This window comes from Crocodylus siamensis, chromosome 7 (assembly GCF_052110815.1).
Source record: "Crocodylus siamensis isolate JL-2025a chromosome 7, ASM5211081v1, whole genome shotgun sequence".
Classification (NCBI taxonomy): domain Eukaryota; kingdom Metazoa; phylum Chordata; order Crocodylia; family Crocodylidae; genus Crocodylus; species Crocodylus siamensis.
Window position 1 is genome coordinate 94,268,962 of NC_143401.1, and position 12,568 is coordinate 94,281,529.

The 12,568-nt window shown below is 48.2% G+C and overlaps 1 protein-coding gene across 2 annotated transcripts in view; it reads right to left on the bottom strand.

The window, feature by feature from the left end:
• The window catches only part of SORCS3 (sortilin related VPS10 domain containing receptor 3), a 432,841-nt gene that overhangs the window by 29,211 nt on the left and 391,062 nt on the right, over positions 1-12,568 (bottom strand). For both annotated transcript variants that reach the window (XM_090057528.1, XM_090057527.1), the window contains exons 18-19: positions 12,251-12,422; positions 2,735-2,921 (exon numbers count right to left, since the gene is read on the bottom strand). In XM_090057528.1, coding sequence (XP_089913654.1) covers positions 2,735-2,921; positions 12,251-12,422 — 359 coding nt within the window. The remainder of the gene's footprint in view (positions 1-2,734; positions 2,922-12,250; positions 12,423-12,568) is intronic.

Genomic DNA, 12,568 nt, shown 5'->3' on the forward strand with positions numbered 1-12,568 from the left:
ACGTTTTGCCTCCAGCGATGGCCAACTGCAGATGTTTTAATGGAAGAATGTGAAACGACCTGCTGGGTGGCACGGAAGTGGAAAGGGATCTTGGAGTCCTAGTAGACTCCAAGATGAACATGAGTCGGCAGTGTGATGAAACCATCAGAAAAGCCAATGGCACTTTATCGTGCATCAGCAGATGCATGACAAATAAGTCCAAGGAGGTGATACTTCCCCTCTATCGGGCGCTGGTCAGACCGCAGCTGGAGTACTGCGTGCAATTCTGGGCGCCGCACTTCAAGAAAGATGCGGATAACCTGGAGAGGGTCCAGAGAAGGGCCACTCGTATGGTTAAGGGCCTGCAGGCCAAGCCCTATGAGGAGAGATTAGAGAAACTGGACCTTTTCAGCCTCCGCAAGAGAAGGTTGAGAGGCGACCTGGTGGCTGCCTATAAGTTCGTCAGGGGGGCACAGAAGGGAATTGGTGAGTATTTATTCACCAAGGCGCCCCCGGGGGTTACAAGAAATAATGGCCACAAGCTGGAGGAGAGCAGATTTAGATTAGATATTAGGAGGAACTTCTTCACAGTTCGAGTGGCCAAGGTCTGGAACGGGCTCCCAAGGGAGGTGGTGCTCTCCCCTACCCTGGGGGTATTCAAGAGAAGGTTGGATGTGTATCTAGCTGGGGTAATGTAGGCCCAGCACTCTTTCCTGCTTATGCAGGGGGTCGGACTCGATGATCTATTGAGGTCCCTTCCGACCCTAGCATCTATGAATCTATGAATCTATGAAACCCAGGACATATAGGGAACGATCCAACCGCTCTCACACCCTCCTCATCACCAGTAGGAGAGGGCATCACTAACCATTGGGTTGAATAGCCCCTGATGGACCTGTCCTCCATAAATGCATCTAATCCCTTTTTGAACCCAGCTACGCTACTAGCCTCCCCAGCATCCTGTGCTAAAGAGGTTGCAAGCAAGTCGCTTGAAGGGCTCCAGTCCTGCAATTTCTCATACGTAATTTGGGTTAATCATATTTACCTACTTGATGTGCATTTGTGAGAGTAAAAGTAGCTAATGCCTGTCAAACACATTAAATATAAAAAGCACTATATAAGTACTCATGTATTATTAATATTGACGTCCCAATAAATGTGCTAGGCATAATGGTTTTGCTTTATTTAATCAGCATTGCAATCCCACACACACACACACCCCTCCCCAATATTCAAACAATCATGAATCAGGGACCCAAAAATCATTAGATTGACTTAAAAGTCACGGTATTTAATAATGCATTTTAAAATACTATTAAAGTTCATTTTATTTGCTTTCTTGTTTAAATGCCTTTGCAGCATGCTCAGTCGATGGCTTCAAGCTCTTCTTCGCCATTGCCACATGGGCTACAAATGTACTTTCTATTTAAAAGCAAAAGCCAAGATTCTCCTATATTCACATGACTGCAAGAACTGAGCATTTAAAAGGAAAAAAAAAAAGATCAAATATCATGTGTCGCATTGAACACAAACTTCCCTCCTGGTGGACATGCCAAGTCCTATATTTGTGTTTATCACACAATCAGGCCAAAACAGCGAAATACTGACATTTTTTTGTGAAATTAAAATTACAATTTCCAAAATGGAAACACTGAAGTGTTTTGTTTCGAGTCCTTTGAACAATGAATCGTGTCTGCTGAAGTGTCACAATGCTTTATAAAAGCTCTAATTTTTAGATGTGCCTCATGCTTTCATTCCCCGTCTCTGGGCCAGGGTGTCTGGCTGGACTATGTCTCCCATAAGGCCTCATGCACCTCAAGGAGCTGAGACTCATTGCGTCTCATGGAAATGGGACGTTATATGGAAGTGAAGCATTAGCAGAGGTGGACCGAAGGCCTCAGCCCTGGGTGTCTCAGCAGAGCACGGCAGCACTGTAGACTGAGGCAGTTCAACATTGAGATGCCTTAGATCAGAAGGTGCTGGTTCTATATAACAAACCAAGATGCCTTGATTCCTGTCACAGCAAAATGAAAGGAAATCTTTCTGTTCCAGTTTTTCCAGAAGAAAATCCAAAAGCAAAAATAAATAATCCAGATACAGAAAAACGTGATTGTGTGGAAACTGCATTTTATGCTGAAAAATCATTTTGATGGAAAACTCTCAGCCAGCTGCAGGCATGAGACTTGCAATAAAACAAAAACAAAAACGCATGGGAACACTGTTTGATTATTTCTCACGACTTATTTGCATGCAAATATTTCACAATGGCAGTAAGACGCAAAAGGTAGCGTTTATTTCTGGGCACTTACAGTGCTCCTCCAGAAGTTTGTTGTTTCCGCCGCCCTCCCCCCCCCCCCAGAAGTCGACCTGCAAAATTTCAAAGGTTTCATAGATTTGAAATTCATTGGCCCAAGTTTCTCTCGTGCGCTCGATGGAAATGAAGCTGGAATAAGCCAATCCCATGGCGTTTCATTATTGTCAGGGCTGGCCAAAGGCAAAAACGGGGAAGGAACGATGTTGTGGCATTGAAAAAAAAAAAGAGAAATAGAGCTGATTTTTTGAACACCAATTAAAAGAACTCAGTTAGGTTTGCCTTACAGTCTAGGTGGATACTGCAGACAACTCTGGGCTTAGCACAACTGAGATAGATCCTAGGGTGAAATCTTGACCCTGCTGAAGCCAATGGGAGCTTTACCATTGATGTCAATGGAGGTACAAATTTCACCCCTAGTATTTAGCACCCTCATTTACTTACAGACCACATGTAGGAAGAGGACAGCGGTGTCAGAGCCCAGGCTGTTTTCTGCATATGCCGTCACCTGGAAGATCCCAGCACTCTTATAAACATGCCTGATGCCATCTTCTATTGGGCTGAAGTTTGCATAGGACACAGCGATACCATCTCCAAAATCTAGCTGAATATTTGTCCTTTGCAGATCACCCTGCAAAAGAAAATACTGTAGGTAGGACCCTGGCTGATAAGAGTGATATTACATCCATCCTACCTCTTGCCTTCACCTTATTAGCATGAACACAACTCTCACCAGCCACCAAACAAGCCTTGCCTCTTTCTGGAAGACCCAGAGCTGGGCCAGATCCAATCCCATGTATATCAGCAGTTGCCAGAACAACCTGCATGTTAACAGGTGCGAGTAGAGGTTATTCCCCCACCCCTTGTCCAAAAGCCTGCTGCGTGCACTGTTGCATGTGAGGTGACCAACATGCGTCTTCCTTGGCAGCGGCTGCATTGAGAAGTGCTGGCCACGCGTCTGCTGAGGAAGAGCAAAGCGAGGCTTAGTTAGGATTTCCTTCCAGAGGCTGCTGGCATTCATTGCACACAGGGAAAGGGGAAAAACACCAAGGACTGAAAGAGGTGGACGAGCTCTCAGGCATGGTCCAGGGGATTCTCTAGATCGTGTCGCACATCGTACTTAGGATGTGTTGGCTGCACTTAAAGCACGAGTGTCCATGAGTTCAAGCTGTAAAACGCATGCGAAGTGGAATCCTGTGCTAGCAAAGTTATGACTTTTTGTGGGAGGAATATTTCCAGAGCGCATTAAAATATCTTCAGCCATCGCTGGCCTGCTGCACAGAGATGATACGAGTTCACGATTGCAGTGCGGTGCCAGCATGGGCCTGACAATCAACTGATTGTGGGTCCCAGCTCCAGCATCAGACTGGAGTCTTGAACTGGCTGCCAACACAGGTTGGCTTGGACCGACAGGAGCAAGACTGCCAGTAGCAGAGACTCAGCTCTCCCACGCATGCCAAGGGAGGTACTAGTGGACTAGGCAGTGCTGGGCATGTGAGGGGAGGGCACAGGTGCTGGGTATGGGGGTTGCATGCCCTCCCAGGTGGGTGTGTGAGCTGTGGTGCCTAGTGTCGAGGTCGGTGTTGGGGAAGGGGGCACAGCTGGCTCCAACCCTATCCAGAATGGGCTGAAATCATAGTAAATATTATTGTGCAACTGCTTAGAACATGCTCTAACCTTTAATACAGTGCAGTAATGCTTGCTGCATGTTAAATGAAACGCTGGCTATATATACCATGAAGCCAGGCTCTCAGATGCTTAACTAGCAAGACTCGCTCTCGTGTGCAGGGCATAGTTAATCAACAGATTTGCGGCGAGGAAGGCATGTTTTCTCCAGGTGTCCCAGGAGGAAAGGCTCACGTTCCTTTGCAGCATGGAGTGGTTTAAAAACACGGCTGGTTTAAAAACTGAACACTCAGATGACTATGACCTCCTGGTATCACCGAAGCACATCCCGCCCAATCAATTCTGCGCCACTGCTGAGACCTCAGCATCTTGGTCTCTTGTTCTCTGCTTGCGGTGCATAATTTCCTGAGTACTCAGTCTAAAACAAGTTACTGAATGAAATTTAGTGGCATGTGTGAGCGGGAGTCGGATTAGATGATCGAACGGTCCCTTCTGGCCCTAAGCCCTCAGCAATCTTTGGGACAAACAACTGAACAACAGTGGACGTGAGACCCCAGGATTGCAGGTCCCGTCGACTTCCAGAAGCTGCATCGGTTTCATTTGAATCAGTTTCTGAACCAAGTTTTAAACCTTTCCTGGGCAGCTAAATGCAAGCCAAAATAAGGCTGGTCCAGGGACTGGAAAAGGACTAACATAGTGCCTATCTTTAAATAGGGAGAAAAGGATGGCCCGCTGTTAGTGTGAGCAAGGATAAGGATGATCAACATGTCGCTCACACTCACACGTGCCTTCACACTGTTTCCTAGCTGCCTCAGGGCCTTAAGAAAGGGTGCAAAGGCATAACTACCTCCCAGGGCTGCTGGACTCCTGAAGCCAAAGACAGAAAAAGCAAGAGAGGGAGCTTCCAGCTTCAGACTACACCGGGCTCATGATGTCCACTTGGTCTTACGGGATACTGTGTGACACACTGATCAGCCTTATCCTTGCTCAGATGAACAGCAAAAGTCTCACTTGCTATAAAAAGGGCAGCGTGAGGATCAAGGATAATGAAGATCCAGTCCGGCTGGGTTTAACATGGGTAAGGAAACCACTAGGTAGTACACAGCCATTGCCCCCTTATCTCCCTGCTCACCTGGGCAGGGAATTTGCTGGAGAAAGCCACCAAATTCACAAGGCTGGTTTAAAAATGAAGCACTCGGATGGCACGCAGCACCCTTGTGCCTTTACCGGGCAAACTAAGTGGGCAGCTTTGCAGAACAGTGAGAGACAGATTTGCTGCTCCCACCCACTCTCTATAAGCGAAGTGGCACGAAGAGACCAGACATCTTGGGCAAGTTCCCAGCTGAGGATGACAAAAGTTTCTCTGCAATGACAAGACTCCCTGCCTGCAGCTTCCAGGGTGTTTGGGACCGGGGAGGGAGCTGGATGGTTGCTGGAAGCGACTTGGAGCAGACCGAGGGCTGATCTACCCTGCACTGAGGCAGGGAACCTGTGACTTGCAGCCAGCCCTCCTGCCCCCACGCACCTGAGGTTTGATCACATCCTTTTCCCCAGACCCACATGCAAAGGGAGCAGCCTGCTTGTGGTGGGGGGGTAAGGATGCAATTTGGATGCTGTGTAAGACCTTCCAAAGTCGTATGTAATATAGGAGACGAGTTCCTGCCTAGAGGGAGTTCTTAACTGTCCTATTGTACGAGATGGCAGGGATAGGATTTTCTATTGGAAATTAGATAAAGAGGCAGCTATTGCTTGCTACATATCTGGAGGGCTGGTCCGGGGCGGGGGGCTCATTCCATATAGAGGCCACAGGACGGAGGATAAAGACAGATCTGGGCTAGATTCACGTCCGGTGACCTCTGCGTGAGAGTCTCCCTCCGCCGTCACTGCAGCTCCAAACTCAACCAGACAATTCTCTTCTCAATTCCCCCATTGCTGCCTGCGGGTATTTCCCTGCCCCCCTTTATACAAAGGGGAAGGTTTGAGGGGGAATTTTCATGCCTAAACAAAAAGGATCCTGCTACCCAATTACGAGATTCAGCCTTCAATGCAGAACCGTCCATAGCACCCTGCCCTCCTCGTCCCCTCTCAGCTCGGTATCCAGTATATAAAATATTGGAAGGCGCAGGCAAGCCGCACATACAATGTCAGCTATCCTGGAGTTTATGAATATAAATTAAAGTGGAAATGAAGGAGAGGCATTTCAAACGGATAAAAATCATCGCTCTCCGGATATATTCAAGAGGCACAATTTTTATAGCTTCAGTCCCGTAAACTATCAAATGGGAATGCAATAATGACCTGCTATAAAGTTCTTGGCTTTGTAAATTGAAATCGATGGGCAAGGAGGAGGTACTGGAGTAGTGGGGGAGATGGAGGAGGAGAGCGTTGCCTTAGGAGGTGCCTTGGAGATGCTAGCTCACCTAACGTTGCCTGGGAAAGTTTTCGAAACCGAGTGCTTCCCTGGCATAGTGCTAGAAGCCATTAGAGGAGCAGTGAGTGAAGACACAAGCTAAACTCTGACAGGGCTAGTCGGTCTCCCAATACCCGTGTGCGCATATCTGTTCAGACTGTCATGCTCCATCACTAAACATGCAGACTAGGCACAGAAGTTACACATAAATCAGTTGAAGCGATCAGAAACTGGTTTAAACCTGTGACAGAACAGAAATTCAGTGCACACAAACCAGTTTCAAAATGCCTGAAGCCAGTTTAAGATAAACCTGGTCGAATGTAGTATCAGACTTCACTGATTTGGGCCAAACCTGTTTATGAAACTTCTGTCCCAGACCCCTTCCTGGTTCAAGTTAAATCACAGTCCCCCAGCATCCCAGCATGCTTTACAGCCCTGGACTGGGCTGTGCTGTCTGCTTCAGAGAGCAGGGCTGGCCCTGCCCCTGCCCCTCTGCTTCCTATGTGGCTGACAAGGGGGGTGGGTACAAGCCCAGTTGGGGATGCAGCCCAGCCTACAGGGCAAGACTGCCCCAGCCTAGGCAAACCCCAGCTGGAGTCTGGGGCTGGGCAGGGGAGTTAAACACCCTTTTCCCTGCTCAAACTTTCTGCTGGACTACAAATCCCAGAGGCACCCAGAAGCAGGAAGAGAAAGTGATGGCCAACCCCCCCGGGTCCTGCTGCTGTAATTCTGGACTGCAAATCCCAGAGACCTCAGGGGCAGCAGAAAGGGGAAGTGAACACAGCCAGAAAGCTGTGCTGTAGTGCCTCCCACTCCTAGCCTGAGCCACTGCAGGCATGTGGCTGCATTACCTGCATCAAAGGTAAATGCCTGTTCACTTCTGTTTCAATTTAATCCCTGCATCTTACACTAACCTGCAAAGACTGAACTGACTCAGCCTCGGGCTTTTTGACTGTCTGTACCTAGCTGCAGAGTTCTGATAATTACTCGGGCTCATCCCCTGAAAAAAAACCAGTCTTTTCAGCTGGCCAGTGAAAAGCTTTCCTCAACCATAGCTGTCACCAAAGAAGCTCATGTGATGCTGGGGGGGTGGGGGGAGACATCTTCACTCCATTTTCATCTAATTCAGTGGAGAAGCAGATGGGTTTATAATCCTGTTTATTTTCTCTATGCCCAAATGCAAAGTCCAAGGTGAGTAACAGGGATTTTGCTGTCTTGTGTGGCTGCATAGTCCAGTCCTAAGTGTGCCTGTGTATGTGTGTGTATCTGTGTAAATGCCCTCCATGTGCTTATGTTACCACTGTGGAGAGAGCTGCACTTACTAAAAGCCAAGCTATAAGGTCAAATCCAAGCCTGGCCATAAATCTAGGGGGAACCACCTTTGTAGATATATATGGTGCAACCTTCAACACCTAATGCAGGGGGTGGCAGCCAGATCCAGCCCATGGAGCCATTGGATCTGGTCTGCAGAGCTGGAGGGGTTGGCGGTATTTGGAAGAGGGGGGTTTCACCCGTGCCACCCAGCAACTGGGCAGTGGAGGGAAATGGAAGTGGCAGCAGCAGCCCGGTGCTAGCACCGCTCTGCCTGGGACCCGAGCTGGTCATTCACTGGTCTAGTGGCCCACCACTAGAAAATGTTGCTGACCTATGGTCTAAATGGATGGATACAGCCCAGCCATTCATACCAGTGCACTCAGGACAGTGTTTAATGGGGAAAAGGAACTGGGGACTGATCCCAAAGCTATTGGGCCTGATCATCAATGGGTGTAATTCATTCATCCTAATGGAGGATTTGACCAACTGCTTTTATGCCATGAAGCTAGGCACATCACACATACACACGTTTTTCTGAAGCCCTTTAAGAAATAGATCTGGCAGGAAAAACTGGAGGGAGGCACAGAGGTTTTGCAATAAGTTCTAAAATAATTTGAGCTGCTTGGGAAAGGAGCCTTCCCCTCCCACAAAACCTTTTGAAGCCAATCGCTTCCTTTACCCTGCAATTTTTCTTTGATTGCTTTCAGGTTCCATCATTTTAAAAAAAATCAGAACTTTCTCCCTGAACGTTCAGGTTTTGGGGTTTAAAACTGAAAAATATTTGGGTTTTTTTGTCCTAAAAATGAAATGCAAACAATTAAAAAAACAAAAAACTCCCCTCTCTGACAGTGAAATGATTGTGAGCTTTTCCATGTCACTGAAAATCCATTATCCCGTGGAAATATGTTCTGGCCAGCTCTACTAAGGACCTTTTCCAGTAGAGGACATTGAAACGAATGCATCTTGGCCCCATTTAAAATCTCAGCCAAACCTATTTGCATCTCTGCCAGCCTCCTTCAATCCCCACGTCTTCTTCAAACACAGCATGTCACCCCCCTCGCCTGCTACCTTAGTCCCATCTGCTTATGATCCTTTGTACGCTGCCGTTACGCTCGAGTTCCCTAATAAATTACTACTAGATTCCTAATTTTTAGATTATGTCTGTTCTTTTCTAAACTCCTACTCACCAGCGTCTACACAAAGCGTTTCACCCTGTCAAATCTAAATAGATAATAGAAGCAGCCAGGTAGACATGAAATCCCCTTTGTATGGGGATCGGGGTGGATAGGAAACCGGGCGCAAGTGTGCGAGAGAGCCCCTGGCACCTGAGAGGGGTTTTGATGAAATGCTCAGTTCCTTGCAATTCCTTTTTAAAGGGACAGATAAAAAAAATGGGGGGTGCTTTAAAGATTAGGAAAGAGATGCAAAAACCAGCATTGTCCAATGGCCAGCATAGGCCATCTTCTAACAATGCCCCCTCGGGGATGGGATGCTGAGGAAGGTGATCTGGAGCACAGGTCTTTTTTTATGACGTTTCTTATCGGGACCTGGGAAATCCCATGCTTCTGGGCCTGTGGGGTTTGAGCTGCCACTTGCTATAGAAGTGTGCAGCACGAGGGGCCTCTGACAACCCCGGTCCTTGACAAGACAGGTGGGCAGCAGAATACCCCGCTCAATGAATGCTCTTGCTCCTGCAGTGGTTGTGGGGGTGGAAGAGACTCTGCTACCGACTGCAGCATCAGCAGTGGTCTGATCTGGCATTTCTGAGAGACAGAGAAAAGCAAAGGAGGCAAAGGAGGCTGTCAGCTGTCATTTATAATAATGTCAGGAGGACATAAATCCCCTGGACCTTGTGTTTCAGAGAAAACAGACACTGTCTGGGAATTTCAGATAGGCCTGATGCAATTAAGAGTGCCACTCCCACTGAAAAATCAGGGAGAACTGAGCATCTGACTGCCCTGCATGTCTCAACCTCCCTAGGACCGTGGCCTTGCCTAGGGTGTCTCTTCTCCAGGCTGAGCTGAAATAGCAGCTACCCCAGGCAGCAGACAGGTCTTCGTCTTCTTGTGCTGGAAGGAAAATACGGCAAACCATAACATGTCCAGCCCAGTTTTAACACGCACTGAGGACAGCGTTAGGTTCAGAAAGTGGAGGAAACAATTAGGGAGTCATCGATCTTAAATTTTGTTCTGGCCCACAAGGAGGTATTTGGAGCCTGGGAGAAAGTAACTGTGAGATGATCAAGGAAAGGAAGGCACGAGAGCAGCAAAACAAGGATGCTGGACTCTGAGCATGAGCAGGCGGATTTTGATCAATGCAGTGAAAGAGTAGAAAAGGTCACATGGAGAGAAGAAAATAGTGGGGGGAAAGCATCCAAGAGGGATGGGAGTTCCTAGTGGACATAATATTGGGGGGCCAACATCAAGTTATTTCAACATAGAGGAAAGGTAAGAAGAATGGTAAGAGACTGATGTTGCTGCACTTCTTCACTGTCCAAACAATCAAGAGATGCACACAAGCAATGGAAGGAAAGGTGCGTCTCAAAGGGAAGAGATGAAGGAACAGCACAGATGTGCGAGGGCAAAAATCAGAGAAAGCAAAGGCAAGAAATAAGTTACAACTGGCAAGAAAGATAAACACAATGAAAAGAGGCTCGGCCAGCACTTTAGGTGAAAAAGAGAGATGGTTTGTGTGCAGCTCAGTGGAGAAGTGGAGCTATTAAAAGGCAGAGCTGCTCGGGGCCCACTTTGCTTCAGTCTTGACACAAGAAGAAGCTGTAACCAAATGACTACCCACGCTAATAAAACTGAAGGGGAGTGCTTCAGATGATGAGCAAGCAGGGACCTGAAAACATTTAAGCCAGCAGAGCCTCATGGAGTTCACCTTGGGGGACGCAGGGCACGCGATGAAGAAATCCTGTGGCCACCGGCAATAATATTTGCAAAATCTTAAGATGACAGATGTGGTCCCAGGGGACTGAAGAAGGGCTAGCATAGTGCCTATCTTTAAATTGGGGGAAAAGGATGGTCCACAGAATTATGGGCTGGTCAGTCTGACTTCAATACGGGGGAAGTTACTAGAGAAAATGATAAGACTTCAAATCTCAGGAGGAGGAGCTGGTGAACATAAGAAGAGCCATACTGGGTCAGACCAATGGTCCACCTAGCCTAGTATCCTGTCTCAGTAGTGGCAGCCAGCATGGACCTGTTATGAACACGCAGTGCAAATCCGCCTTGATTCCTTTTTTGACAATGTAAGCACTTTGGTGGATAAGGAGAAGGCACCGGACATAACACCCGGGTTGTAGCAAGGTTGCGGACCCACTGCCCTCATGCCACTCTCCTAAGTAATCTGGAAAAGCTCCAGCTAGACAGCACGGCTAGCAGGTGGGTACAAAGGTGGCTGAATAATTGCAAGCAAAATATAACTATCAATGGATCAATGCTCAACTGGCAGGAGCTCGCGAGTAGGTTTCCAGAGGGGTCTGTGCTGGGTCTACTGCTGTTTAACATTTTTATTTAATGACTTGATTGCAGGGGGTAGAGAATATATCAGACCTGCAGATGACACAAGCCTGGGAAAGATTCAAGCACGTTGGAGGACAGGATGAAATCCAAAGGCAAGCTGGAGAATTGGGCTACGGACAGCGGAATGAAATTCAACCAAGGGTACAGGTATAACGTGCTGTACTCAGGGAAGACAAGCTCATTGCAGACATATACAAGGGGAGATAAATGATTTGGCAGCAGCACTGCCAAGAAGGCTCGGGTGGTTATGGTGAATCAGAAACTCTGCCAGGGTCAGCAAGGGGATGCTGGAGCAGGGAGGCAAATGCAATTGTGGGTTGTGTTATCAAAAGCATGATCTGTAGAAGGTACAGGAGGGAATAGCCGTGCTCTCCTTGGCACTGGCTAGGCCTCTGCTACAGTGCTGCATGCACTGCTGAGCCCCCCATTTTAACAAGAATATAGAGAAACCAGGGAAGGACCAGAGCGTGCATGGATGATGACGGTGATAAAGCTGCCTAGGGAATTTCCTTCAAGGGAGGTTTTCAAATAGCAGCTGGATTAGCATCTGTTTGGGGTGGTTTAGGACCGTGGTGCTCAAGTTTTCGGCCCCTGGACCAGATAAGCGGTGCAGGGCTGGCCGGTAACCTAGATTGGGGCCTGCATGCCAGGATCAGGCTCTGCAAGGCTTCAGCTGACCCCTACATATTGGGATCAGGCCCTGGGACCCCCACTCTCCCCTGCCAAATTTCCAAGCCAAGGGGGAGCCCCACTGGCCGGATGACATGGCACTGGGGAATGGATCCGGCCTGCAGGCCAGGGGTCGAACACGCAGGGTTTAGGAGGAGCCGATCCTGCAGGCGCACTATATGACCCCAGAGGTTTCTCCTGACCATGCGATTCCACGTTTCACCCGCCAGTCCCCACGGCCCTCTCTTCATCAAAGCATTTGACAAACTACCCAAAAACTCCTCTCCAAAAATCTCCCCAAGCACTGCCACCCAACTGCTGTTCTCCTAAAGTTATAAGTACTCTAAGGCCAACACATGAGAGAAAGGAGAGAGCCCCAGGAGCTGGGGCCAACAAGCCCCACAACACATGTACCTCGTCCATGAGGATGATGAAGGTGGCGTTGTGCCCTTGCTCTGTAACGAGCTTGCCGTCGGTGGTGAGAATGTGTAGTCCACGTGGAGCCTTCCCGGGGCACTTTTCAGCCTTGGCCATGTACTTCTCCCGGAGCCCGTCCACACAGTTGTTAGACACGATCCTCCGATACCTGGGGAACATTAACATTTTGGGGATGCGCTTGGATATTTTTAACGCGTGCATTTCAAAGAGCTGCCCAAGGCTGACAGCTCGCACGCTGAGAGGAAAATCAAAGAAATCAAATGCTTTATTAAACTACAGAAGCCAAACAAATCA